Genomic DNA, 27,566 nt, shown 5'->3' on the forward strand with positions numbered 1-27,566 from the left:
AACAGGTGCCCCTGGTGATCCCGGCACGGGGGGCTCCAAGGACCCGTATTTGGAAGCAGCGGCTCTGCCCACACCTTCTCCGGCTCCTCAGTCACTGCCCGTGGGCTGTGCCTCAGATGAGGAGCCCTGGGTAACACAGCATGCTCCTGGGCTCCCCACGCTGACACGCTACCCCGACCCGGACATGTGTCTCCAAGCTCTGCCGTCCCGTGAGCTCCACGGCTGTCCTCCTAGCATGCACGCACTGCACGCCAAGTTGCATTCAGCCAGTGTTTATTGGGCACCTACTATAGGCAAGGCACTGGGTGCTGTGGGGTACAAAGACGAGAAGGCTAGTCCTCACCCTCAAGGGGTTCACAGTCTAGGGGGAGAGAGACACATTCACAGGTGACAAAAACACAAGGCAGGATGGGGCGAGCTCCACAAAACGGAGGCAAAAACCGGCGGGGCAGGATCACTCGTGCCCAGGCACCTCAGGGGTATGATGTGGGCAGTGACGCCTCAGCCGGCCCCCAGGGGGGAGGGGCGGGAGTCCCAGAGGCGGGACAGAACCGAGAAGGACAGCTGAGGCGCCGAGAAGGCACAGAGGTGGCAAAGTCCACGGAACGTTGAGACAACAGGCAGAACGCCGACCTCGACGGAAACGTAGGACGCTAATGGGGTCACGCAGGGAAGCTTGAGGCTCACCGGTCGACGGTGTCCTTCCGGCCAGGAGGTGGGACATCGTGCTGTAGGCAACGGGGAGCCATGGACGGTTTCTGAGCAAGGGAAGGTCACGGTCTCATCTCCTCCATCCCAGGCACGGAGCTGTGAGTAAACCGTGACTAGCTCTCTGCGCGTTCACGTCACTCGGTGGCCTTACGCCCGCCCTTGGCCTCAGAGCAGAAGCCCGGTGGCCACAGATGCTTCGCAGGGCGGCACAAGGCTGGAAAGCCTGAGGCCAGGTGAGCTCAGATAGAACAGGAAGTGGGGCCTTCTGGAACCATTTGGAAGTGAGGGGCAGGGCTGAGGGAGGTGCTCAGTGAGCTTTGGTTACCTAAGCGGGCCGCAGATGAGCTGCAGAGAGAAACGGGAGTGCAAAGAGACACCAGGGAGCCTCATCAGACTAAATCATCTCCTGTAAGCCACCCACCCCCCCCCCCCGCCCCAGCTCACTGGGCGAGGCGACCCCGCAGTCTAACTTCCTGGGATCCGCAGGTGGGGTTTCTAAAAGCTCTACGCATAGAAGGTTCTCCGCCGACACCCTCCCTAGGATCCTGCCTAACCATCCAGTGAAGAGGGAGAATGGCGCCCTCCCCCACCCGGGCCACCCCAGCCCGAGAAGGGATGCGAGGCCACCGCCGTCCAGGTGGACACGGCGATGCTGGTCAGCGAAGGCTCCCCCAGAACCTCCACGCCGGCCGAAGCGGGTGCCTGGGCAGAGAGGGGCGAAGTCACGGCCGGGCTCCCCAGGAGAAACGTCCCCGGGGAGCTGGCGTGCACGTCTGGGCCCGGCCCGGCGGGGCCCCCGCCGCTGTTACTGATGGTCCACAGGCACGGGTAGGGGCTGCAGAGACAGAGACACAGACGCTTGCTGAGGGCCCGGACCTCGGGACCGAGCACCCGGCCACGGCTTTCCTTCCAGCTCTGACCCAAAGGGCCCAGCCTGTGAGTGAGACCCCTCCCTGGAAGAGAGGGGACGTGACGGACACAACGATCGGGACACCCAGGGTCGGAAAACCCGGGTTCACGTCCCGGTCTGCCACTTACTGCCCCCGAGACCCTGGTCCGGGCAATACCTCTGAGCCTCGGCTTCCTCACTTTCAAGATCTGGAGTGATGACAATGCGCACGTTACAGACGCTATCACGAGGGTTAGACAACAACGAGGATACGAGGCCTCGCACGGGGCGCTCACCCAACGGTGGGCGTTATAATGAACTCCTCCATTACTGGCTCCCAAACCCAACTGCTTGCTGGAACCACTTAGCAAGCTCTGACGCCTGGGTCCCGCCGCCAGAGAGCCTCAGGTTTTTACCAGTCTGGCGTGCCGCTTGGGGATCAGGACTTTTTAAAGCTTTCCGGTCGACAGTAACGCGCAGCAAATTTTGCGCCCGAACGTAAATGAAATGACTGCGGTCGGGACAGGCCGGGTAAATGCCAGCGCCCTAAGCCTTCAGCCATCGCGATGTCCTGACATTTTAGAGCCTCTGTTATCACCTGATACTGAGCTACGGGAGAACGGGCTCGTTGCACAGTGACGGGACTGGACGCGTTTGCTGTTTTCCTACAAAATCGCGACGGGAGTCGGTAACGGGTTAAAGATGCTGCTGGGGAGACCAGAAACAGAAACGCCAGCCTGCACTCCGTGCCATGGTCCAGATACTATAGACCTGGCTGGGCCACATGAAACCTGCAAAAGCCCATGCTCTGGCTGTTTGCTTGTTGTCTGTCTGTTCGTTAGCTTGCTCGGCCTGCTGTGATTTGGGGTCTGACCTCTAGAAGAGGTCTCTTCTACGGCATCGCCTGCGGCTGGGCCCCTTCCTGATGCCTCGTGGGCCAGTGGGAGAACCAAGCACTTGGTGACACCACCTACTGGATGACCTTCAGGACGTCTTTAATGTGTCTGAGCTACGGTTTCTCCAACAGTAAAATAGGGACTTTAACGGCAGCCTCGTGGATGTCGCTGAATACCGTAAACAACGAACAAAATATCTAGGACAGAACCTGCCACGTGATCGTTTACCATCTTCAAGGAGTCGCTTTCTCACTTCCTGCCACCACACCCCGAACCTGTGCTTTTCCTTTAGGTAATCCAGCCGCGTACCGACCGATAGGAACAAAACGTGAGCCATAACTGCCAGGCTTCGTTTGCTAGCAGCCACATATTTTAAAAAAGAAAAAAGAAGGAAAAAATGCACTTATTGGTAATAATATCTTATGGAACCGAAAACGTGCAAAATATTATTTCAACATGCATTCAAGGTAAAAAAAAAAAAAAAAAAAGAGTTGAGATGTTTAATTCTTTGTTTCCTACCCAGTCTTCAGACTTCCGTGTACTCACAGTACACGTCCATGGGGACCTGCTGCATTTCAAGGGTTCAGTCTCCGCGGGCGACCGCTGGCTGCTGCATGGGGTAGCCCAGCGCTAGACCCTGATCGCCACAGCCCCATCAGTATCAAAACCATCAAGATCCTAGCAACCCCAGCAACACCCACGCAAGCTTGTTAAATGCAGAATCTCAGGCTCCAGCCCAGATCTGTTCATCAGACTGTGCATTTTTTTAGAGTTCTTACTTATGTTGAGAGAGAGACTCGGTGAGCAGGGGAGGGGCAGAGAGAGGGGGAGATAGAGAGAATCCCAAGCCGGCTCCGCACTGTCGACACAGAGCCCGATGTGGGGCTCAGTCTCACGCACCGTGAGATCATGACCTGAGCCGAAATCAAGAGTCAGACGCTTAACCAACTGAGCCGCCCAGGCACCCAGACTGTACATTTTAACAGCATCCCAGGTGATTTTTTTTTTTTAATGTTTACTTATTTTTGAGAGAGAGAGAGAGAGACAGACAGAGTGCAAGCGGGAAAGGGTCAGAGAGAGAGGGAGACACAGAATCCAAAGCAGGCTCCAGGCTCTGAACTGTCAGCACAGAGCCCGACGCGGGGCTCGAACCCACAAACCAGGAGACCACGACCCGAGCAGAAGTCAGACACTTAACCGACCGAGCCCCCGCCTCCCAGGTGAGACTAACACCCATTCAAGTGTGAGCAGCCCTGCTGTAGACCAAAGCACTATGTTCCCCTAACATTTTCTAGACCAGCAAATCACAAGTTATCAGACATCTCCCAAGACCCACCTTTTCGTTTTGGGTCCCTTTTAGGACCTTCTCAAAACTCTGCACACGGAACTGAACGCAACAGCGGACATTTACGTGGAACGCTCCTGCTTACAACGCATCTTAATGTGTGTTCTCCTTGTGAGCTCACCATAACCTACCGAGCCGCTCATATCATTTCCATCTTAGCAATAAGAAAGCGGACGCTCGGTGAGGCTCAGGAAACCGCCTGAAGCCACAAAGCCCATACCAGGTAGAATCAGGACTAAAGCCAGCGTCCGTCAAACTCCAAGGTCCCTCCCTGTCCCTTTCCCCACACCGATCTCCAGAAGTTCGAACGACATGCAGGTCTCTAGTGTGGGAGTTCCGCCTCGGGTCCGGCATGCTACATTCTGCCCTGTTACCTGGATTGCGGGCCAGGCACCCACCGTCTGTTCCCCTGTTCGGATGGGTGGCTTAGGAGAACACCGACAATCCAGGGTCTCGGCATACAGTTGAGCAGGTGCTCTCCCCCTCCCTTCTCTCTGAAAGTGAAAAGCCCATCCTGTTTTCATGTTCCCTTCCTAGTGGCTTAGGAGTCAGGACAATGGCTTAGGCCAAGGCACCCGAGGAAGAAGAATGAACTTGAGTCTCCAGTGCTAATGTCAAGACCTCGAGACCACCAATGAGCACGTTGCCGGCGTTGGTCTTACCTAGGCCCTGGATTGATCGGCCCGCTGGTGTGGGGTACAGACAGGATGCTGGTGTGGGGTGTGGAAGATAAGGAAGTCCAGCTGTCGGCTCCGGAGAAGACTTGCAGGTTATTGCTGGAGCTTTCTATCAAATTCACTTTGGGGAAATAACAATAGTTCAGTTGATGGGGTGTGTAGAACACGCAACGATGGAGGCCAATGATATTATTCAAGGGCGAAACGTGGCCGTGGCTCGTGCCACAGGGGCCAATAGTTTGTTAGTGCTTTCCGAGGGAAACGGCAAAGAAGGAAGCCCTCAGGTATACGGAACGCCAACCACATGGCACGTTCCGGTCCTATTTTTCTCGGCACAACAGCGACCTGTCCTCTCCCCTTTGTCCATGAGGCTCAGAGAGGAGAGGTGATCCGCGCTTCATGACACAGACCCGTCTGACTCATCACCACCCTCACGCCCCCTGAAGAACGGATCGTGTCAGCATCCCCTCAACACAGGCCGAAGGGCCCGCCAGTGCCCCAGACGAGATTTCTAAGGACCCACACCCTATTCTTCTCAGCAACCCCAAGTACATTTAAACACCTCAAGAACAGTGTCTTCTACGTCTTTGGCTCTCCATGTGCACAAATGGTGTGCATAAATAAGAGAGAGGAGGGAGGCAGGTTGAGGAGAGCGAGGAAGAACATTCCAGTGCGCACACCTGGCTGGCCCAGTCACTCCTCGTCAGGATGGGGCACCTGCAACTTCTTCAGCCCCAGCTCTGTTTCCTCCGCCTTTCCCTCCACGCTCTGTTCCAAATCCGTTCCCCGGACACCCTGGGTCCCCTCTCCCCCCCACCCCCGGGCCTTTGCTCACCCCACTCCTACCTCAGGGCCCTTCGCCTCTCCTGGGCCCCCTGCCTTCCGCCTTCCGCCTCTGCTCACCCCCACCTCTGTCCGCTTCTATTCACCCTGCGAATCTCAACTTAACGGTTAACCCCTCCGGGGCAGTTACGGCTGCTCGTTTCCCTCCGTTCCCACAGCACCTGGGCTTAAGTGTGTTCTAGAATGTCTCTCGGACTGTAACGTGCAGGAGAATCACCTAGGGATCTCATTAAAATGTAGACTCGTCCAGAAGGAGAGCCCAAGAGTCTACCTTTCTAACGAGTTCCCAGGTGATGCTGTAGGTCCGAGGGCCGCACGAGAGCTCTCACTGCCTGGTGTTACGATTCGGTATTCATGTATCCGCATGGGCCCGAGTTTCCTCAGGGAAGAAACTATCCCTTCATCACCTTCCCGTCCACTGTCTGGACGAGGGCCTGGCATGTAGCAGGGGCTCAGAAGCTGTGTTTTACGTGCTGACCGTGGGAAAGGACCGGGAAGCAGAGCGAGAACGCTGCCCACTTTCTGGTGTCATTAAGCTACATTCTATTCCTTCCCGGAAGCAGCTCTCAAGGCTGCTGGGAGTGGCACACGAAGGGAGACAGAGACAGGCAGCCGGCGACCCAGAAAGCCCTCTGCAGACAGAGCTCAGGGTGGGATCTTAACCCTCTCCTCTGACTCCCATGCCACGAATCTCACTTATTTCTTTAGACAACAACAACAACAAAAATGTTTAATGTTTCCTCATCTTTATTTCGAATCAGAGAGACAGAGAGAGAGAGACAGAATCCCCAGCAGCCTCCGCACCATCACCGCAGACCTCGAGCTCACGAATCGTGAGATCAGGACCTGAGCCAACATCAGGAACAACCCAGAGGTCTTCCTAAAAGCTCCCCCAGTTCTGGGCCCCGCGTCCCCCGGATGTAATACAAGTGAAGAAAAGAGCCCTGCGGAGGCGGTGAGCAGAGGCCCTTCACCCCCATGAGAAACCAGGAGACGGAGCGTCTTACAAAACAATTATAAAACACGAATAATGTTATAACTACATAACCAACTATTAGTATACAAAATAAAACATTAAAATGATAGGGCGCCTGGGTGGCCCAGTCGGTTAAGCGTCCGACTCCGGCTCAGATCACAATCTCACAGGTTCTCGCGGGTTCGAGCCCCGCGTCGGGCTCTGGGCTGCCAGCTCGGAGCCTGGAGCCTGCTTCAGACTCTGTGTCCTGCTCCCTCCCTGCCCCTCCCCTGCTCACACTCTGTCTCTCTCTCTCTCTCTCTCTCTCAAAAATAAAGAAACATGAAAAGTTTTTTAAAAAACCATCACAATGATATTACCCAATACTATTACCTATATTCGGATGCTTCTTTTTACTACCCGCTGTGTACCCATTTCTCGGCACCACCGCCCCCCTTACCCACACCCCCAAGGGCCTGATTCGCAAAATCACACACCTGAGGGAGAATGGTTTCTATGCATGTAGGCAGAAGGATAGGGAGCCTGCCGGTGACCGCGGAGGCCGGGATAGTGCTCATAGCCATGGTGGGTGTGGGTTGCGGACAGAGGCAAGGGTGTCGCATACTGGTAACTGGCGTTTCCTGCTGCACACGCTCCGTCAGGATTGGAAAAGATCCAGCCTCCCACTAGAATAGACAAGAGGAAGACACAAAGACCGACTCTGAACTTCCACACCAAAAGGCAGCTGACCAGCCAGTGCACATACTGCGTCTCTGTGCGAACGACACTGAACATCCGCCCGGGGTAGCGACGGGGACCGCGGCCGCCGCCACCCCCCTTCCACAGCAGCACCGAAGCTAGCTTCTTTGGAGAAGGATGATAGTTCCTATCAAAGTTCAGAAAGCCTCTGGAGGAACGCTGGGCCCGAATGACATAAAAGACCGTTTGAGTATAAAGTTACAGAAATGCAAAAGTGAAGTTGCTTCTGACTTCACTGAATTAAATTAAAAGTCAGTCTGAGAAGCAATAACCTGTTGATGTTAGACGCATATGTAATGTCCAGCTGGGGGGGAATGTTTCATGTGGTTACACAGGCGTGAAGGCCTCTTTCTGCCCAGCGGGAAAGGTATCTGTGGTTCTCACTCCAAGCAAGACGAGCCAGGATGGCTCACAGAAACTTGGTTTTGAATGGAAAACAAAAAACATGAAAGAAAGAAAAGGCATCGGAAGAAAGAAAGAGAGAAAGAAAGAGAGAGAGAGAGAGGAAGGAAGGAAGGAAGGAAGGAAAAAGAGAAAGAAAGAAAGAAAGAAAGAAAGAAAGAAAGAAAGAAAGAAAGGAGGGAGGGAGGGAGGGAGGGAGGGAGAGAGAGAGGAAGGAAGGAATGAAAGAGAGAGAGAGAAAGAAAGAAAAAAAGAAAAGAAAGAAGGGAGAAAGAAAGAAAGAAAGAAAGAGAAAGAAAAGAAAGAAGGGAGGGAGGAAGGAATAAAGGAAGGAAGGAAGGAAGGAAGGAAGGAAGGAAGGAAGGAAGGAAGAAAAAAGAGAGAAAGAAAGGAAAGAAAGAAAGAAAGAAAGAAAGAAAGAAAGAAAGAAAGGAGGAAGGAAGGAAGAAAAGAGAGAGAGAGAGAAAGAAAGGAGGGAGGAAGGAAGGAAGAAAAGAGAGAGAGAGAAAGAAAGGAGGGAGGAAGGAAGAAGAGAGAGAGAGAGAGAAAGAAAGAAAGAAAGAAAGAAAGAAAGAAAGAAAGAAAGAAAGAAAGGAAGAAAGAAAGGAGGGAGGGAGGAAGAAAGAAAGAGAAAAGAAGGAAAGAGGGAAGGAAGGAAGGAAGGAAGGAAGGAAGGAAGGAAGGAAGGAAGGAAGGGAAAGAAAGAAAAGAAAGAAGGGAGAAAGAAAGAAAGAAAGAAAGAAAGAAAGAAAGAAAGAAAGAAAGAAAGAAAGAAAAAAGAAAAAAGAAAAGTTTGTCTGATGCAGGTGTCCAGTGGGCAAAACCAGGCATGTGGTCACCCTGAACTGGACTCCTGCCCCCTTGGTTTGCCACATTAAGGGACACACCTGAAGAAGCTCGCTGAGAAGACCGTAACGTGTGAGCTTGGAAAATATGCGGTTCACAAGCAGGTACTATACACAAGGCCTGTTATTCCAGCTCCCTTTAAAAAGTGTTTTTCTGAGAGCTCCTCCCTTTGATGCACGATATTGCTGCTCCACAGTGTGCATGTGCAGAGGCGCAGGGGACCGAGCGAGTAGAGGGCCCCCCACCCCCAGCTGAACCCGAGCAAACCCCCACAATTCACATTAGAGCGTCTCCGACACCAGGGTTAACTTTCTGCTCTGACATCACTCACCTGGGATTCTGCTGCAGCTTTAGGGGGCTTCCTCCCCTCCTCCCATGCCATCCAGACATGGGGAGGCCAGTGCCCTGTTAGGGACGCCCAGCCCCCAGTGGCATATCACTCACCTCGCCCTATGGCTTTCCTGTCAGCCTCCCCAGTCTCCCCCACATGTGCAAGGGAAACGCTGCAGTGGTGACCAACACAAAAATGGGCAAACACTAAGAACAGGGGCAATCCAGGCCAGACTGACAAGGGTGTGGGGTGCAGAGTGGAGACGGAGGAGACAGTCCTGAGCCTCTGGGAGGTGAAAACTTGAGTCTGAGAAATCCATCACCCCATGCCTATCTCCTGCCTGAGTTTCAGTCCAGTCCCCCAGGAACACCAGTTCTCTCTGGGAATTCTGGAAAGGGCATACACATGTCTTGAGTGGAAGAAACAACCTGTGGAGTCTTGAAAGAAGCTTTGGAACACAACAGGTGGGGTCCGAGTGCAGTCTGGGTGGGGTGGCTCCAGTGTTTCCCGCCCCCCCCCACCCCAGGCATGTCCCACCCACTGTCCACCCAACTCACAGTGAGAATAGGCCACGTGCTGGCTCTCAGAGACAGCTTCCGGAATGTCTTTTAGGTGATTCCTGAAAGAGAGGAAAGTACACCATGGCCATCCAGCGTATTCTACAAGTCCTGCGGAAAGTCTACCCCATATTCTCTCTGCAAAGCACTCTATATCTTTCATCTCGAATCTCTCCCCCCCTTCTTCCTCCAGGATACTTTATCTAATGTGCAATTCCTCTTTGAATTTCAAGTTCATGTGACTCCAGCTTGCCATATTTATAGCTATCCCTATTTAGTCTGATCTCACTGATTTGGGGTCACTGCTCCCGCCTGGCGAAATTCAAGCAATAGCAACAGCTAGGATTTGTGCAGGACTTCGGGGCACAAACACATCTGTGATATGCTAGAACCACCGATAATCCCAGGGGGGATATATTCCTATGCCAATTTTACAGATTTAAAAAGTGGACGTCAGGGGAGCCTGGGCGGCTCAGTCGGTTAAGCGGCCGACTTCGGCTCAGGTCATGATCTCACGGTCTGTGAGTTCGAGCCCCGCGTCAGGCTCTGTGCTGACAGCTCAGAGCCTGGAGCCTGTTTCAGATTCTGTGTCTCCCTCTCTCTGACCCTCCCCTGTTCATGCTCTGTCTCTCCCTGTCTCAAAAATAAATAAAACGTTAAAAAAAAATTTTTTTTTAAAAGTGGACGTCAGAGAGGTAAAGTGACTTATGTAAGGTCACACAGCCAGGAAACGGCAAAGCTAGGACTCCAAGTCAGGACCGCATATTCAAAGTTCTGTTATCTCACACATCAAATTTTTTTTTATTTTTTTAGGCCTTTGGTTTTCTGAAATTACATTAAATCAAATATTGACAGGACGGACAAAGTCCTTTGATAGAAGTCAATGATAAGCACTATTTTTTTTTTCTTTTTTTCCCTAGAATGGAAAGGAAAAACGCAAAGATGTACGTACAGCCACTGGCCTAAAGTGACCATTCACGATCCCAGAAGTCTCTGAACGTTCTTCTCTCAAAAGCTCTCTCCTTTATGAGCTACCTATATGAATCACTCACCTCTCCTAGGCTCCACGCAGTTTTAAAAAAAAAAAAATTGAAACCATACTACTCAGAGATAATCGGAGGAGGGGAGGAGTGAATTATTAAAAATCTGAATCACTTAACTATGTTTTCTTAAACGTGCCTGTGCTACTTTCGAGAACTGGTAATAAAACGGTGCTGACAAAACATTGCCAGTTATGAGGTTCCCCTGGAGCCCTGCTTAAGGGACAGATAATTAGGAACTTGTTGAATTGTGATGATTTTGTTGAAGATCGAACTGAATGTTGCAAACCTCTTTCTATCAAAGGGAGTGTGTCCTTTCAAGATCACCCTGTCATCAATCTCACATTTGCAGAAGCCAACCCGCAAGATTTCGCTGCAATTTCTCTACTCACCTCTCCTTGGCGTCCAAGAAGGCTTTGGCAAAAGGGTTGTACTTGATTTTGAGAGCTGTTATCTTGCGTTTACAAAGACAAGAAGCGTTAGTGAAAGCGGAACACGTTACGAACAGACAGAACCCTGTATCTCCACCTGTGAATTTCTGTCCAATCGGAAGGATTCCCCCTCTCTTCCTTTTCTCCCTGTCCGCGTTTCTTTGCTTCCTTCTGCACGAAATTACTCGTACACCGTTCCTGACAAAGGATGCTGTATTGTGGCTGCAGCGAAAAAGGCAAACGCAGCAAAAGCGAGCAAGGGAAGGACAAAATTAGAAAGGAGCAAAGCCTGATGTGCTAAACCTGCCATGTCCTCTTTTATTTATTCATCCTTTTTTTTTAATTGAACACCCCCCCCCCAAAACATCCCCATGTCAGTTTTCTAGTCCCTGGGAACACAGTCGGAGTGATTCCCCCTCACCCAGAGAGTACGGCCCAATGTCACTCCATAAGTCTTCGGGGATCACTTACTCCTTGGGCCACGTTCATGTTAACACAAACACAGATTCTCACTCCCACCCGCCTTCGCGCCGACCCGCAGGCCTTCGCGGGCGTCCTTTTTCTTCAGAGCCCCCGGACGTACATAAACGTGTATATGACGCATGTGTGCTCTCGTGACCTGAGTGTAAGTGATTTGAGGGCAGTGCACACATCTGTGATGCCCATCACAGTAGTCCCAGCAGGTACTAAGACTCAACAAATATTTTGCCGAATGAATAAGCGTTGGAAAGAATGTTCGCTGCAGCAAGGGCCTGGGGGAAGGAAGAAAAGTGAAATAAAAGCACGCCTCTTTCTGGCCCCGGGAATGCGGAAGAAATCAGAAGACGGAGGAAAGCCACAGAGCCTGATGCGAGTGACCTGGTCTTTCTCCTGGCCTAAACCCGGGGGGAGGGGGGGCGTGGGGAGAGAAGGGGGGGTGTTCGGGTGCATAGAGAGACCTAGCATGCACCCCCAGGTGCACGCTCCCCTCTCAGGGTGCATCTACACCCATTTGGCTGGAAAGTGTTGGTGGTAGAGGGAGGCTCTAAGGTGGGGTTTCCTGGGCTTGATTCCCAGGGGGGGAAATCAAGGTTGAAACACAGCATGAGGCTGGGGAGCTTGCCGGAGGGGTGGCCTTAGCCAGGCTGGTGGTCCGGAGGGGACTCTCTAGCACCTACCCAGCAGGCAGCCTGACTAAGGGAGCAGGTGGGAGTAAGTGGGCAGGGGCATCGCCGTGGAGACGGAAGCGGCTAGGGCTTAGTCCCCAACACCCCCTCCCCACTCTCTAGAGTCCAAAAGCCACACCCTCCCCTCAAAGACCCAGACTCCACCATAAGGAGAGAAGCAGGGCAGGGAAGGCCGTCTAGAACACAAGCCTGTTTTAGCCTACGGTCAGCACCACCTGAGGGCCTGTTTAAATGATCTAATATTTAAATGATCTAATATTTAACTGCTTGGAGGCACTCGGCCAAGAGGCCAGACGACTTACAGAAACGAAATTACGTTTTCTCTGCACGTCTGTGATGGGAGTTAGACCTACAATTCACTTTCACCTCGAGGCACTAAGGTAGCGTTTCCAAATCCGAACGCTCATCATCAGAATCCTTTAGGGAGACTTTAAAAACTACAGATTCGGGGCACCAACTCTGGAGATTCTGACTCCATCGGCTGGGCGGGGGTCGGGGAGGGGGGAGCTCCAAATCTTTTAAAGCTTCCAAATAAAGATCTACAGCTTAAAGCAGCAATAAGATACTTTGGTGTTGTTCTGTTTTGTTTTGTTTCACCTATCAGGTTATCAAAACTGAAAAGGGCTGATCATCACCCGTGTCGGGAACCGGGGGAGGGTTGCAGAGGCATGGGCTCTCTGGGGGAGGTAATTGGGTGATGTCCCACGATTCTCAACCCACCCCCTCCTTGACAGAGAATTCCATTTCTAGATGTTCATCCATGCAAGCAAACAGCGGGGGCGGAGATACTGGGATATTCTTTGCAGCATCACGGGTCAGAGCAAACAAAACACCTGTAAACAACCTAATAGCCACCCTGGGGAGCTGATTGCCCGAAAGACCATATATCCTCTGCAGGCACTTCAGAAAAAGAGATATGCCTGAACCTAATCACATAGAAAGATATCCATAATATACAGCTAAATGGGAAATAAAAAGAAATTTTCAGACCAATATTGTACTTCATTAGCCAACTTATGTAAGTCTATATTCTCATATATATTTATATATACAGAGAATACGTGTGGGGGGAAGACACACACTTTAAGCTGTTATTTGTGGCGGCCTTGGGGAGTTGGATTCAAAAGGCAGGAGGGAAAGAATACATTTTTACCTTTTGTTTGTAATTTTCACTGAACGTAGTTCTGCACTATGTATTTATTGTGGGAAGTTTCTGTAATGAACCTGTATTACTTTAAAAAAGTGTTCTTTTTTTTTTTAAGTTTAGTCAGAAAGGATCTAACCCGCCCCCAGCCCCTCCGATGACACACAGACCTGGAAAGCCCTAGAAGGTGCACCCGGACCCAAACGTCCTGTGCCCAAACTAATCCACAGACGCCAGGTTCTGCCTCCTTGGCTCAAAGCGCCAGCGGCTCCCGTGGGGCAGGAAAGACCTCAGTGTGCTCAGCACGAGCCAACAGGACAGGGAGCCTAACCCAAGCCGGAGGCGGGCATGCAGGGATCGGCTCTCACAGACCCGCTCCTGGAGCAGGAGACCACCCAGCTCTGAGCACCAGCTCTGGGCCGAGCGCTCACCGGGCCCGGAATACAAAGACTCCTGGGTCTGTTGGTTTTAACGCAGTGCACAACCGTGCACCAGGAGAGCAAGGATGGCAGGCCTTTGGCCAACAGGCAAGAGGGAGTGGAGAGTGGCTTCTTCCTGCTCAACTTCATCTCCGCTGGGGTGTTCCAGACTCTAGCTCTGCTAGATGCACCGGTGAATCCCAGAAACCCACCTCTCACCCACGCTTGGTCCCCATCCCCCACCCTCTTCCAGGGGACAGCCGCCCAGGCACGCGCCTGTGCACACTCACCTCCTCGTTCTGATAGGCGGTCACGGCTATGAACTGGGTTTCTGGGAAGGAGCAGTTCATCACCATTCGATGGGCACCTCCGACGCGCACTATGTGAACCTGAGGTTCGTATTTATGCAGAGAATTCAACATTATCTGTTGAGGTGGGAGAGGAAGAGAAGGAGAAGCCATGCAGAGCCTGGTGTAGCACAGGCAATAGGGACCCCTTTGGTTGGTCCCAGGCTGGGCACCCAAGCCCGGTCAGGGCCACACGTTTCGAATCCGGGTCACCAGAGCTGCCACCACACGATTCCCTTGTCTGAGAACTGAATGGCGGCGGGGGGGGGGGGGGGGGGGGGGAGGGGTAGTTATTCAGAAGCTCCCAGGGAGCATGAAATGAGAGCTTATGCTAGGATTGCCAGAAAGTTCTAAAGCGTTCAGTTCTCTGCCAACATCATGCCTTCCTTTTCTCTCTCTCTCTCGCTCTCTCCCTATTTTCAGAACTACAATGTGGATTTCGATCCATTAAAACATACTGGTTTTCTCCATATGAGGAATCCTGACATCTCAAAATGCTGACGTGGCTGCCTTTTGCGAGCGACTAGCTAAAGAGTAAGGATGTCTGACGTCTGACGGTTACCTAGCACCCACTCTGCAATTCACACAGAAGCCTTCTTAAAAGTCTTAAGTCGTGGGGGTGCCTGGACGGCTCAGTCGGTTAACCTTCTGACTCACGTTTTTTGGGCTCGGGTCATGATCTCAGGGTTCGTGAGTTCGAGCCCCACTGCGCTGACAGTGCAGAGCCTGTGTGAGATTCTTTCTTCCTTTCTCTCTCTCTCTCTGCCTCTCTCTCAAAATAAACAAAGTTAAAAGAAAAAGAAAGAATAAGTCTTCGGTTGTGACATGTGGGAGGCAAGAACAGCTCGCTTTTCAATTTCCTGTTTTAATAAAGAACTGAAACCTTCTGACTATTGCCCAGGCTTGGGTGGGTCACCTCCTCCTCCTAAAACGTCAACTCCCGTGTCCCGGGTGGTTAAACATGGGGATCAGAAGAGGCCACAGAGATGGAGGGCTGAGGGCGAGGGCCTCGCCTCCCAGCTCCGGCTCTGAACAGCCTACAGAGTTCCCCCACGCTGCCCCCCCCAAATGGTCTACATTTTATAACATAAATCACAACCTTACACATTATGCTAGTATCCGCCATCCTGCCAGAGAAAACAAAGGAGGAAAAAGCCCCAAATTCGTGTTTACTCTAATTGGAGACCTTAAATAAAACCTTCCTTCTTTAAGGTGTGTTTGTTGTTCTGAAAACCCAAAGCGGATTCAATATTCTATTGACAATTATCATCATGCCCGAGCGGAGGTAGCAATTATTTCATTTGGGAGCCGCTTTTTATTAAGGCATCTGTCTATTGCCAACATGCCACTTACACCAAAACAGAGGGGAGAGAACAACAAAACCCTGGTACCCACAACCATCTCCTTCTCCGGGGGGCTGGGTAAAAAGCCCCACACAAGACAAAACTCTGAAAGGGCCCTCGATGATTAAGTAAACTACCATGCTCTCTCCCTCTCTCTTAACATCAGGAAGTCCATTAAAAACTGAAAGCACCAATTAAGAGCTGTTTATTCCTGTTCACATTTGGACTCCGGGGAATAATTGGCTTCCATGGGAGAAGAGGCCGGTGAGGACCCCTCTAATTGCCTAAATGCACCCTTGATATTTCTTGATTGGTGGTGTGGGGCGGTCGGGGGCCAGGCGATCAGGCGACCAGATCTTACCTGCCCTCCTCCATTGAGCTTGTTTGTCAGTTTCACTTTGCTGAAGGAGATGGGAGCTTTCATCCAGTGGGCCCCAAAGTTGGGGGAGTCCGGGTGGATGTAGACGCAGCTGTGGCTGGAGACCTCTGGCTTGCCCGCGGGCACCCATTCCCCGTTGACATACTTCCAGCGGTGACTGTCCGTTGGGACGAAGTCCAGCAGGAGGGAGTACATGGCATTGGGGTCCAGGCCCGTGACACTGATCTTTAGGACGGGGAACATCCGTCTAAAAGAAGAGGCAGAAACTGAGTCACAGGGGGGATGGCGGTGGGTTCGGGCCACCCTTCGCCTGGTCCGGCCGTCTCTCCACTGCGCGGAGACCTTCCGTGGAGAGCCTCAGGGTACAGAGAGTGCCCCAGGATAGCAGCCCCCCATTCCAGAGCCTCTTTTTTTACAAATGCATTTTAGACTGGGGTTTTAGGGGCGCACCTGGGGAGCTCAGTTCAGTGTCGGACTCTCAATTTTGGCTCGGGTTACGTGATATCGAACCCCGTGTTGGGCTCTATGCTAACAACCGGGAGCCTACTTGGGATTCTCTCTCTCCCTCTCTCTCTGCCCCTCCCCCCGTGCATTCTCGCTCTCAAAATAAATAGAGTTAAATATGTCTATATCTGTATAGATATATGGGTTTTACTGAAAACCACTGTGGTCCGTTTTAAAGTCTGAAAACCATTAATCTAGTCATTTGACAGAGGACCCTGAAGCCCAAAGCATATCATCACATGCCACATCCTCACGAAGTCCTTTCTTCAAAGACTTCCTCCGGGTACACATCAGTTCTTCCATTAAGGCCACAAACCAGTCCTTCCCCTGTCACAGAGAACACTAGCTCTGAATGACAGCAATAGCATTGAATGGCAAAAACGTGGTTTCATGGTAAAAATAAGTGAGGGAACGCTTGGCTCTACAGAGCTAGACCAGTTCCTTCCCTGCGTGACTTCTCAGAGCCTTTAATATACGAATGTGCATGATAAACCTCCGAGCAGATGAGCACGGTGCACACACGGAACTTATAGGACAGCGGGACCATCCTTTCACCGAGCATTTTGTGCGAATTTGTGTTCAAGGGATGTACTCGGAGACGCACCGATCTGGAGTCCTCGGTCCTTCTTCCACCCTCTAGAACGATGCCAGCAAATGTGCTCTCACATGTGTGGAGAGGCTACCTCGCTTGGCTTCTCCCTCTCTCTGGTTTGTTTTTCCTTCACCGAATGTCCTAAGTCGCTCTAATCTATCCTCAAAAGACCTGGTTTCCGGACATGCCCCCTCCACCACCTGATGGCCCCAGACGTCATCGTATTGTGAACACGTCTTTTGAAATCCGAATCTCCACATTGAGAAGCTAATAACCGAGAGTCTGGACACTTGCTACCCAAAGCGGTCCCCGACCCAGCAGCACCAGGATCACCTGGAAGCTCATCAGAAATGCGGAACCTCCGACCTCACTCCAGACCCACTTTTCCCAAAGCCCCGGGTGCGTCACAGGAACATTAAAGCTGAAGCGGTACTTAGCTTCAAAGCATCTTTGGCTTTGAAGACAACAACGAAGGAGGGGCGCCTGGCTGGCCCAGTCAGTTAAGCATCTGACTCTTAATTTCGGCCCAGGTCATGATCTCACGGTTCGTGAGTTCGAGCCCCGCGTCGGGCCCTGCTTGGGATTCTCTCTCCCTCTCTCTTTGCCCCTCCTCTACTCTCTCTCTCTCTCTCTCTCAAAATAAATAAATAAACTTTAAAAGAAAAGAAAAGAAAAGGGACCTGACAGGCAGATGACAAGGGACGGACCCAGAGACGGACTCAAGCCGTGCAGGCTCCCTGTCTCCTGAGCTGACATTACGAGGGCTTCCTGAGCAATCTGGACATAGATCAGAATTATCTTCCCTCGGCATTTCCTTTCCTGGCTCCTCTTTCAACTTGGTCTTCCAGCTGGCGGTGGTGGGGTGTGCTTTCAGACCCCTGCCTCAGAGACCAGCTCCCATCTCCTCACGGCGGAACACAGAGCCTGGTTCGTGTCTCTGGTCCGGGACTCGGTAAGGATTCGGCAGTCCCTCCGAGAGGCCGGACGGAAGAGCGATCTTGGTTCCGTCTCCCGCCCTTCCTGAAGTTGTTCTCCAAGCACACTCACCCAGCCTTGTCCACGGGGGGCAAGAACTCCACGAGCTAATTCACCAAAGTGCTCATTCTAAGGCCTGGCGCCTAGTGAGTGCTTTGCAAGCGTCGGATGCGCGGGACACCAGCTCCACCTCCCTTCTGCCTGGCTGACAGGTGCCAGTTCCCTCCGCCCTTCTCTCTGGAGAGAAGAAGTCTGGGCAGAACAGAGGAGTGACTGCTGATGGCTTTGGGTTCCTTTTCAGGGGTGAGAACAGTGTTCTGGAATTAGATAGCAGTGATGGCTGACTATTCTAAAGACTACTGAATTGTATACTCTACAAAGGATGAATTCGATAGCATAGGAATTCTTTTTCCAAAACAAAACAAAAAAAAAGAGCAAACTAATAACTTACACCACCACAGTTTTTATTCTCCAGCAGGATCACAGTTATTTGCCCAGAGACCCTGGCCTTGGCATCACGAGTGGGAAATGCTAAAGGTTTCCTCCTTCCCCCGGCTCCCAGCAGAACTGTTTCTCCCTTCCCTCTGTCTTGGTGGGCACAAGGAGACAAAATCTAAATAGGAGGTTACGACAAGTACGTGAGTTAAAAGAAGTTTCTAGGAAAAAATGCATCAGATGATGCACCTCGAATCCAGATCCTGCCTGAACACGGCGTTACTCACCTGTCTCTCCTCTCCATTAATGATGAGACTTTCATGATAAGGAAAATGAGGATTCTCCCCTCGGGAGGCTCCCTGTGTCATCTAAATTCTTCCATTTGCACATTCTTTTTCTTTTTTTTTTTTAATGTTTTATTTATATTTTTGAGAGAGAGACAGAGCATGAGAGGAGGAGGGGCAGAGAGAGGGGGAGACAGAAACCGAAGCAGGCTCCAGGTTCTGAGCTGTCAGCACAGAGCCCAACACGGGGCACGAACCCACGAACTGTGATATCATGACCTGAGCCGAAGTGGGCTGCTTAACCGACTGAGCCACCCGGGCGCCCCCCCCTTTTGCTTTTTCTCCGACAGAAGGATTTCATCTATTCTCTTCTCTCATATCAGACTGAACTATTCCCTTTCGCAATATATTTTAATGTTTTCCGTTATTTTAATAATCCTGGCCACGTACAGAAAACAAAGCCCCGGGGCACCTGGGTGGCTCATTTGGTTAAGCGTCTAACTCTTGGTTTCAACTCAGGCCACGATCTCGTGGTTTGTGAGTTTGAGCCCCGTGTCAGGCTCTGTGCTGCTGGTACAGAGCCTGCTTGGGATTCTGTCTCTCTCCCTCTCTCTCTGCCCCTCCCGTGCTCACGGTTTGTCTCTCTCTCAAAATAAATGAACAAGAAAGAAAGGAAGGAAGGAAGGAAGGAAGGAAGGAAGGAAGGAAGGAAGGAAGGAAGAGAAAGCAGAAACCTCCTGAAAACACAAATGTCATTTGCAAAGAATCACAAAAGTGGGCATCAGAAATGATCATAGGGGTCAGATTGGGTCACTTTGACAGCCAGGAGCCTGGCTTGTTTGCACGACGTACACAGAGAAGAGATGGTCTGGTTCCTGGTCCTTTGCTTTCTCTGAAATGCTGAAGTTTGGGTTTGGGTTTGGGTTTTTCAAGAAAACTCAGGAATTAAATGTGGATCACTGTCGTTTCACACACAAAGTTAGAAAGCACCAGAAGTTTTCTCAGTAAGGATACACGGTACGTGTGAAAGCAATAAAAAGAAAAGAAAGCTCACGTAACACATCTTCTCACACTAAAGTGCGAGGAAGGACACGGCTGCTCCAGCACGTGGCTGGGCTGTTCTCTCCATGGTGTGATCGTATAACTCTGCCTTAAGATTTACGAGATGACTTAACGAAAGACAGTTTTTCCAGCGGCAGCAGCTAAACACGGAATTTTACGGCACCCGGGACTTAACATATGTGCATCTCACTCACGTCTCATTTTGCCCCAAGGAAGTAAATGTTGCCATGCCCATTTCACAGATTGGGCACTTGGGGTTCAGGAGGTACATGTCCGTGCTCCTCTGACTCTGCCCCACTGCCTCCTCCTCTGGTACGTTCACCACACCTTTTCTCTCTCCTTTTCTTTTCTTAAATTGAAGTATAGTTTATGCCCATAACACTAGTTTCAGGTGCACAACATAGTGTCGTTCCTTTTATTATTATTTTTTTAATGTTTTCTTTAGTTTTTGAGAGAGAGACAGACAGAGGGTGAGCAGGGGAGGGGCAGAGAGAGAGAGGGAGACACAGAATCCGAAGCAGGCTCCAGGCTCCCAGCTGTCAGCACAGAGCCTGACGCGGAGCTCGAGCCCACGCACCGCGAGATCATGACCTGAGCTGAAGTCAGACGCTTAACTGACTGAGCCACCCAGGCGCCCAGGATGAACTGCACTCCTAATCTGGTTGATTTTCCTCCTTCTGTTTCCAAGGTATGGCTCACCACAGAGGAGCCCCAGAGTTGGTGAGGAGCTGAGAAATATGTAAGTCGGTCCCTAATTCGGGAGTTGGGGGGGAAGGAGAGAGACAGAAAGAAGGGGGAAGACAGGGAGAAAGACAGAGGGAAGGAGGGAGAGGGAGAGAGGGAGGGAGGGAGAGAGAGACGGAGAGAGAGAGGAATAGAGAAGCAAATGCAGCAGGGTGAAAAAGCATTCCCCAAAACCATGCTTGAGGGACCACAGGTGGTTGGGCCTTGCCCGTGAACTCTGCTTTGCTAGGAGGTCGGTTCCTCCCTCTGTCTTCTCCTAACGGATCTTGAGAGCCAGTGCTGCGAAGGAGGCTACGAGGAGTGACGTTGGCAGGAAGACAGGGGGCAGCTGTTGGAGGTGGGGAACAGCAGAGATGGTGAAAGGTAATATTCACCTTCCGCTCTCACCGCAGAACTATGATATTCGTCAACTACCCGTCAGGATGTGTGTGTGCGCGCGCACGTGTCGAGGCTTGTGCGACGGTAAACAGCCTTAAGAGCAGCAGAAGGAACCTGGTTAGCAGAAGGCAGCTGGCACCAATACCCACGATCCCCACGAATCCTAACTGTGAACTTTGGGGGGAAACGGTGTGTGAGCTACGGGGCAGGGAAGTGGCTTCGCGTGATGCACAGCCTCCGTTCCCCCCCCCTCTCGCACGGTCAGCTCGCTGCCCTTAATCACTGGCAAATTCAACTTAATGATTCCCCACGCTTGTTCGTTTATAACACATGGGCACACCAATTACATCTGAAATGCTTCCAGTTTCTGAAAACGTGTGCAAGGCAAACCGAATCAGAACTGAGTCGAAATGATTTGACTGCGTGGAAATACATGGGAAATACGGCCTTTTCCACTCAGGGAAGACGGTATAGTAAAGACAATAAGAAGTGCAGGCGATTTCATATATTTGCCTCGGAAGCCTGGAATAAGGGTTCTGTTGTTGTTGTTGTTGTTGTTGTTTTTGTTTTCTCCGACCTAAAATTGAAGTTCCTGTCTCCAAGGATTGAGATGAAAGAGAATACTCGTCAAGCTGCACACCCTACAGATGATTCAAATGAGCTCTAGGGGGATGTTATAACTGTTGCTGTTGTAGCTGAAAGACGACTGAAGAGGGAAACTGAAAGTTGTATTTAGAAAGGGGGAAGGGGAAAGGGAGGAGGGGAAGAAAAGGAAGGACAGGGAGTGAGGCAGGAGAGACGGAGGGAGGAATGAAACCCATCAGGGTCCCGGTTTCTGGGGATAATCCAGGGGGACGTCCTTTCTTTACTACCTCTGATCAATGTCAGAGAGAAGCCTCCTCTGTGTGTGTGTGTGTGTGTGTGTATACACACACACACACACACACACACACACACACACATACACACACATATATATATACTGAATTCTTTCATCAGCCCACCCTATGTTATTTCAAAACTTGCTATTAACACAGAACAAGGAGACATCAAGTGGACAGGAGCTATCTGATTACCCCCACTGAAGCTTCTAGACCCCCAAAGTCTGCCCACGGAGGCAGGCGGGTTATGTGGAATGGAAAAGGCTACAGCTGGGTGTTAAATACCAGAAACAGTCTTCTGCACAGAGAAGGGCCACGGGGGCACGCGCCCCGGGGCTCAGGAGTTGGTCTGGAAGCAGGGATGAAGCATCTGGAGATAGCGGGTCTGCAGGCAGAGGCCGGGGGTACAGAGGAGATACGCAGGGACAGACGGTTAAGGGAAGACAAGGGGACAGGAAGAAGAACGATCGTTTGGTATCGAGAACGTTAAGATGTGGCTAACAATCTAACCTGTGAAAATACGAGATAGGCCACGCTCACTCACGATCCACCGTGTCAATTTCTTAGACATGTGTCTTCCCTTCTTTATCTGAAGTATAAAGGGAACGGTCTCCTGGAAGAATCTCGATCCTAAGGGGTTCAGAGACCTTTAAGAGAACCTGAGAAATGACTCAGTTCACTGGAGGAAGGGAAATGACAGCAGGACCTCCACAGATAAGACTAACCGAGTTGGCTGACATGAGACTTTTCTACAAAGGCTATTTTTTCACACAGCTAACATTAAAGGACTTTAAACTTGGGAAGATTTTCCGATTTTACACATGCAGAAAAAGTATTTAGGCGAACAGAGGCACGTGGAAGCCATTCCCAAATTGCAAAATTACGGGGCACCCGCGTGGCAGTGTCGTAATTCTGCCAGGTAGACAAGGAATGGTGCGTTTCATTCAAAAAGAGGAAAGCAAGACATCAGGGACGGAGGCATTCTGCACGAGGGCAGAAGCCTGCCAGAGGTCCCGCTGGCCCCAACTTTTCTCTCTTACCAGCATTTCTCCGAAGGGCCACAATTGGAGCTCTGCTGAAACTGAGCATATCGAAAATGCTTTCTGACTTTTGTACTTGTTGACCTTGTGAACCAACGGTTCCGTGAGCATCGTCTGACTCTCAGGAGCCAGTCTGGCCAAGCTGGGAGCAGAGAGATTTTCTTTCAAAATATTTGCATCTCCTCTGCTTAAGTGAAACCTCCCACTATTACCCTGACAGCCACTTAGCAGGGCTGGATTTAACAGAATCCAAGAAACGCCACCGGAGATCGGTTTGTGTTAATCTCCCATTTGTGGCGATGGGAAAAAAGCGGGTCTCTTCTCTTTTCTCAGACGGTATGTTACGGCTTCAGCAACTATTCCTGCGTTGGTTCTCCTGTCCCCACAAACACACACAATCTCAGAGGAACCCTCACCACAAACATACACGAGGAAGCAGATGTCGCGACAGGCAGTGAGATGAAATTTGCCCTTTGGCTCCCGATCTTCAGCTAAGTCCACAATTCCCTGGCAAGTTTGCTACCCTTAAGAGGAAACATCCGGCTTCCAAATAAAGTTGACTTTCACCTTATCCGAACGGAGGTGGAGCTCAGGTCGGCTCCAAGATACGCAGTCAGTCAAAACATAATATCACCTCCCGACTAACTTCCCTAAGGCCCCCACTTACGGTAATTTCCCAGGATTTCTCCGTGGAGAATGCATGCAAGGTGACTTCATCCTCTGCTTCTCTGACCTTGGGAAATTAATCAAGCTGGCTGGGGGAAAGCCGTCTGAGATTGTTCTTCTCGTGAGCATTTTAATCCGACTCGGCTGCCTCTGAGGGAAGAGCGGCAGCCTCTTCCATTTTCGGGGGGTCTCACCTCCCTCGCCAAGCCCCCCCGCAGCCCAGGCCGGGCCGCAGATCCACTCACCTGCCATTCTTGGTCACGATCATTTCGTTAGTGACTTCCTTGAATCTCTGCCAGAGAGGCGCGTCCTCCAGGATGATCTGAAGCTGCTTCTCCGTAGGGTCACCTTTTTCCCTCCCTGCCTGAAGCTCGCTTTCTACCACGTTGAGCAGCCGAGAAACAGTGCCATCACTGGTCTTCTGGGCGCCCAGCTTGCTCATGGCCATAGGCCCCTCTCAAACTTGGCCGCGGAGCGTCGTGACCTACCTCGAGCCTGCTTCCAGCTCCTTCCTCCTCTCACCTGCCTGCTTTTCAAACCCCAGCCCGGCAATGCCCGGGGAGCTGGGGAGAAGATGCTTTGGCTCTCGCCTAAGCTCCTAGCATGACACCCCTTAAGGTCTCCAAATTATACCACCAACCTGTTAAGCTTCAGTGGGGAGGGGGAGGGGGAGGGCGGGGAGAGGTAGGAAGAAAAAGCCCTCTCTTAATTACTCATTGGATCAGGTGGGAGAGAGCCTGGCTTTCCCATTGGCTGCTGTGCACAGAATAGACATTTAAGAAGAGTACTCCATCCAAATTATCAGGCTTTTATCTTGTTGTACCTGAAGAGGTCTAATCACTGTTTTGAGGACCATTTTCCCATTAATTAAAACTGTTCCAGGCCCAGACTGCGACAATCAGGCAAATCATGTTTGTGTATAAATCGTGGCATGTGGTACCTATAGGAAAAGAGCTCCTGGGGAGAATCACCAAACTTGAGGCCAAAGCAGGCTGTCCTGCCACAGTCAGGAACCCAAATCCCTCCGATATTTACCAGCCCCAGATGGAACAGCAAACACGAAAGGCCAAAGGCACCACGCCAGGGAATATGGCAGCCGTACCCAAGAGTGAGTGAAGATGTTCTGTGTGCCACCCACTCAACGGTCAGAGATCCAGAGGAAGGGGAAAGAGCCAGGGCCCCCTTCCTCCCGGAGCACCCCCTACTGCTCCTCTCCCTCCTCCGGGACCCTGTGCACACACGGGACCCCAGCACCTCCCGCAATCAGATCTCCAAACCTCGTCCTTCCTCCCTAGAAGTCAAAGCCCGAGTTTTGTTGAGGCCAGCCCCAGCCAGAGGGAGGAAAAAAAACTCACTCAGCATCATATTACCCTCTCCAAGGAAGCACTGCCCTCAGTGAGTGAAAATAAGCTGTTGACATTACTAGGCAAAGCAACTTGGACCCAGAAGGATCCAGAAGGATCCAGAAGGGCTCCCCAAGGGCTCTCGGGCTTTCCTCTTAGACGGCCCACGACCTATCTGGCATTCTGGGGTGAAGCCCCATTTTCCCTGGGAAGATACCGCCAATAGATGCTTCTTTTACCCATGACACACAGTACAAGCTGGGGAGGCGGGGGCAAGGACAGAGCTGGCCAGGGGTAGATCCCGGGGGTTAGGAGTTTCTCTCTCATTACAACCCAAAGAGGATTAAAGGGAAAATAAAAGCAAAAAAAGAGAAGAGAAAGTCAGGGTAAAGATGATACTTAAAACGCATTCAGTGCCTAGTAAGTGCCAAATACTGGTGACACATCACATCCAGCGACAAATGAGGCCGGGTAGCCTGCGCCTTCGTGGAATTAACAACCTGATGCGGAAAATGAATAATGCTCAGCGGTGACGAGTCTATGCAGACTGCATAACGGGTGGGGTAGTGGCACACAGCAAGGCGGGGAAGATCCTAACTAGAGAGGGTTGTGTGGAAAACCTCGGAGGAGCAGACAGTCTTGCCGAAACCAACGAGATGCCAAGGACACAGTCGGGGAAGAGTCGGGGAAGAGTTCCAGGCAGAGGAACCCCAAGCGGTTCCGGGCACGGGTGGGCCAGTCGAAGAACTGTGGGAGGCGGGGCCGGAAGGGGGCTGCAGAGAGAGTAGAGTAAGATTTGCTCTGAGAGGGGCCTCGTAAACTATGGCAAGGAACCGGATGGTATCCAACGTGAGACAGGAAACCCGCGGACAGAATGAAGCAGGAAGGCAGCATGATTTGCTTTGTACTTTTCAAAGTCTGAATTGTACCGAACAGACTAGTCAAAGGCAAGGGTTGAAGTAGAGAGATTAGGAGGCTGTTAACAGCGGTTCAGGCAAGAGGCAGTCGTGGCTCAGCCTGAGTGGCGGCAGTGGCCGCAAAGATGTGAACAGACTCCAGATACATCTTAGAAGCAGATATGACAGGGGCGCCGGGGTGGCTCAGTTGGTTAAGCGTCTGACTTCGGCTCAGGTCACGATCTCGCGGTCCGTGGGTTCGAGCCCCGCGTTGGGCTCTGTGCTGATGGCTTGGAGCCCAGAGCCTGCTTCAGATTCTGTGTCTCCCTCTCTCTCTGTTCCTCCCCTGCTTGCACGCACTCTCTCTCTCTCTCTCTCTCTCAAAAATAAATAAAGATTAAAAAAAAAAAAAGGAGCAGATAGGACAGAACTCTAGGGACTCCGTGGGGGAGTGAGGAACCATTACGTGATGAATAATTAGTAGACGGCACGGCTGTTTGCTGAGATGGGGAAGGCTGGGGGCAGAGGTACAGCTTTGGATAGTGGAATCAAAATGTCATTTTTCTGCGCAACACTGAGACGACTGATAGATGCATTAATGGCCCTCCCAAAGATGTCCGTGCCCTACACCCTGGCACCTGTGAGTATTATCTCACGGGGTAAATAGGGATTCTGATGCTCATATGACATCAGGGAACGGCAGATGAAACCAACAAGGAGATACCACTCCACACCTGTTAGAATGGCCCAAATCCCAAACACTAACAGCACCAAATGCCGCTGAGGACGTGAGATGACAGGAGCTCTCATTCGTTGCCGGCGGGAATCCAAAATGGCACGGCTACTTGGGAAGACAGTCCGGTGGTTTCTCACAAAACTAAACACCATAGGGTCTGGCAATCTCTTTCCTTGGTATTTACCCAAAGTTGTTGAAAATCTATGTCCACACAAAAAACTTGCACGCAGATTTTTAGCAGCTTTATTCATAATGGCCCAAGGTTGGAAGCAACCCAGATGTCCTTTAGTGGGTGAATGGATACGTAGACCGTGGTCCATCCAGACCGTGGGATCCTACTCACCACCAAAAAGAGATGGCCTGTCAACGATGAAAAGACACGGGAGAATGAACCGACGTGCATTTTGCACAGTGAAAGACGCCCATTTGAAAAGGCTACCTACTGTACGATTCCAACCATAGGACGTTTTAGAAATGGCAAAACTATGCAAAAGCGAAAAGGTCGATGGTTGCCAGGGGTTGGGGAGAAAGAGGAAGAGGGGTGAACAGGACTTTTAGGGCAGTGAAAATACTCCGTAAATTACCATAATGACGGATACCTGTCATTACACATTTGTCCAAACCCACAGAATGTACAACAGTAAGAAGGAGCCCTCATGAAAAGTATGGAATTGGGGCGCCTGGGTGGCTCGGTCGGTTTGGCGTCCGACTTCGGCTCAGGTCATGATCTCACGGTCCGTGGGTTCGAGCCCCACGTCGGGCTCTGGGCTGACGGCTCAGAGCCTGGAGCCTGCTTCCAATTCTCTGTCTCCCTCTCTCTCTGCTCCTCCCCTGTTCATGCTGTGTCTCTCTCTGTCTCAAAGATAAATAAATGTTCAAAAAAAATTAAAAAAAAAAAAAAAGAAAAGTATGGAATTGGGGTAATGATGGTGTATCAATGCAGTCCATCGACTGTAACCAATTTACCATTCTGGTGCTGGATGTTGAAGGCAGGGGAGGCTGCGGGTGGGAGGGGGAGGGGCAGAAGGCATATGGGAAATCTGTATACTTTCAGCTCAATATTACTGTAAACTTAAAACTGCTCTAAAAACTAAAACCTATTAAGGGAAGGGGGTGGGGGGCCCTCTAGATGTGACTAAATTAAAGATCCGGAGATGGGGAGAATATCCAGAATTACAGGGGGAGCTCAGTGTAATCGCAAAGGTCTTTATATGAAGGAGCAAACGGATCCGGAGGCCAACAGAGAAGGTAAAGTGGACAGAAGCAGAGGTCAGAGAGGAGAGAAGATGCTATATTCCGCTGGCTTTGAAAATGGAGGAGGGAGTCCCAAGCTAAGGAATCTAAGTAGCCTCCAGGGGATACAAAGGCAAGGAAATGGATTCCGCCCCTAGAGCTTCCAGAAGGAGCATCTGCCATCATCCAGATTTTAGCCCAGTGAAACTGATTGGACTTTGGACCTCCAGAACTAGAAGATAAATTTGTGCTGTTTTAAAGAAACTGAGTTCGTGGCATTGTGTTACAGCAACAATAAGAGACTAACACGAAGACCT

The 27,566-nt window shown here is 51.1% G+C and overlaps 1 protein-coding gene across 3 annotated transcripts in view; it reads right to left on the reverse strand.

Annotated features, from left to right (window-relative positions):
• Positions 1 to 256: 256 nt before the first annotated feature.
• Positions 257 to 27,566, reverse strand: part of TBX19 (T-box transcription factor 19) — a 51,560-nt gene continuing 24,250 nt past the window's right edge. Inside the window, exons 1-8 of one of the 3 annotated variants that reach the window (XM_027046196.2) lie at positions 23,287 to 25,625; positions 15,463 to 15,727; positions 13,702 to 13,836; positions 10,644 to 10,705; positions 9,212 to 9,273; positions 6,814 to 7,002; positions 4,504 to 4,639; positions 257 to 1,546 (exon numbers count right to left, since the gene is read on the reverse strand). In XM_027046196.2, the coding sequence (XP_026901997.1) occupies positions 1,261 to 1,546; positions 4,504 to 4,639; positions 6,814 to 7,002; positions 9,212 to 9,273; positions 10,644 to 10,705; positions 13,702 to 13,836; positions 15,463 to 15,727; positions 23,287 to 23,489 (1,338 nt within the window). In that variant the 5' untranslated portion in view covers positions 23,490 to 25,625 and the 3' untranslated portion in view covers positions 257 to 1,260. Of the gene's footprint in view, positions 1,547 to 4,503; positions 4,640 to 6,813; positions 7,003 to 9,211; positions 9,274 to 10,643; positions 10,706 to 13,701; positions 13,837 to 15,462; positions 15,728 to 20,450; positions 21,378 to 23,286; positions 25,626 to 27,566 lie in introns of those variants that run through there. The other 2 variants (XM_053209762.1, XM_053209761.1) reach the window with 2 other exon arrangements.

Source organism: Acinonyx jubatus, chromosome E4 (assembly GCF_027475565.1).
Source record: "Acinonyx jubatus isolate Ajub_Pintada_27869175 chromosome E4, VMU_Ajub_asm_v1.0, whole genome shotgun sequence".
In the NCBI taxonomy this organism is placed as follows: domain Eukaryota; kingdom Metazoa; phylum Chordata; class Mammalia; order Carnivora; family Felidae; genus Acinonyx; species Acinonyx jubatus.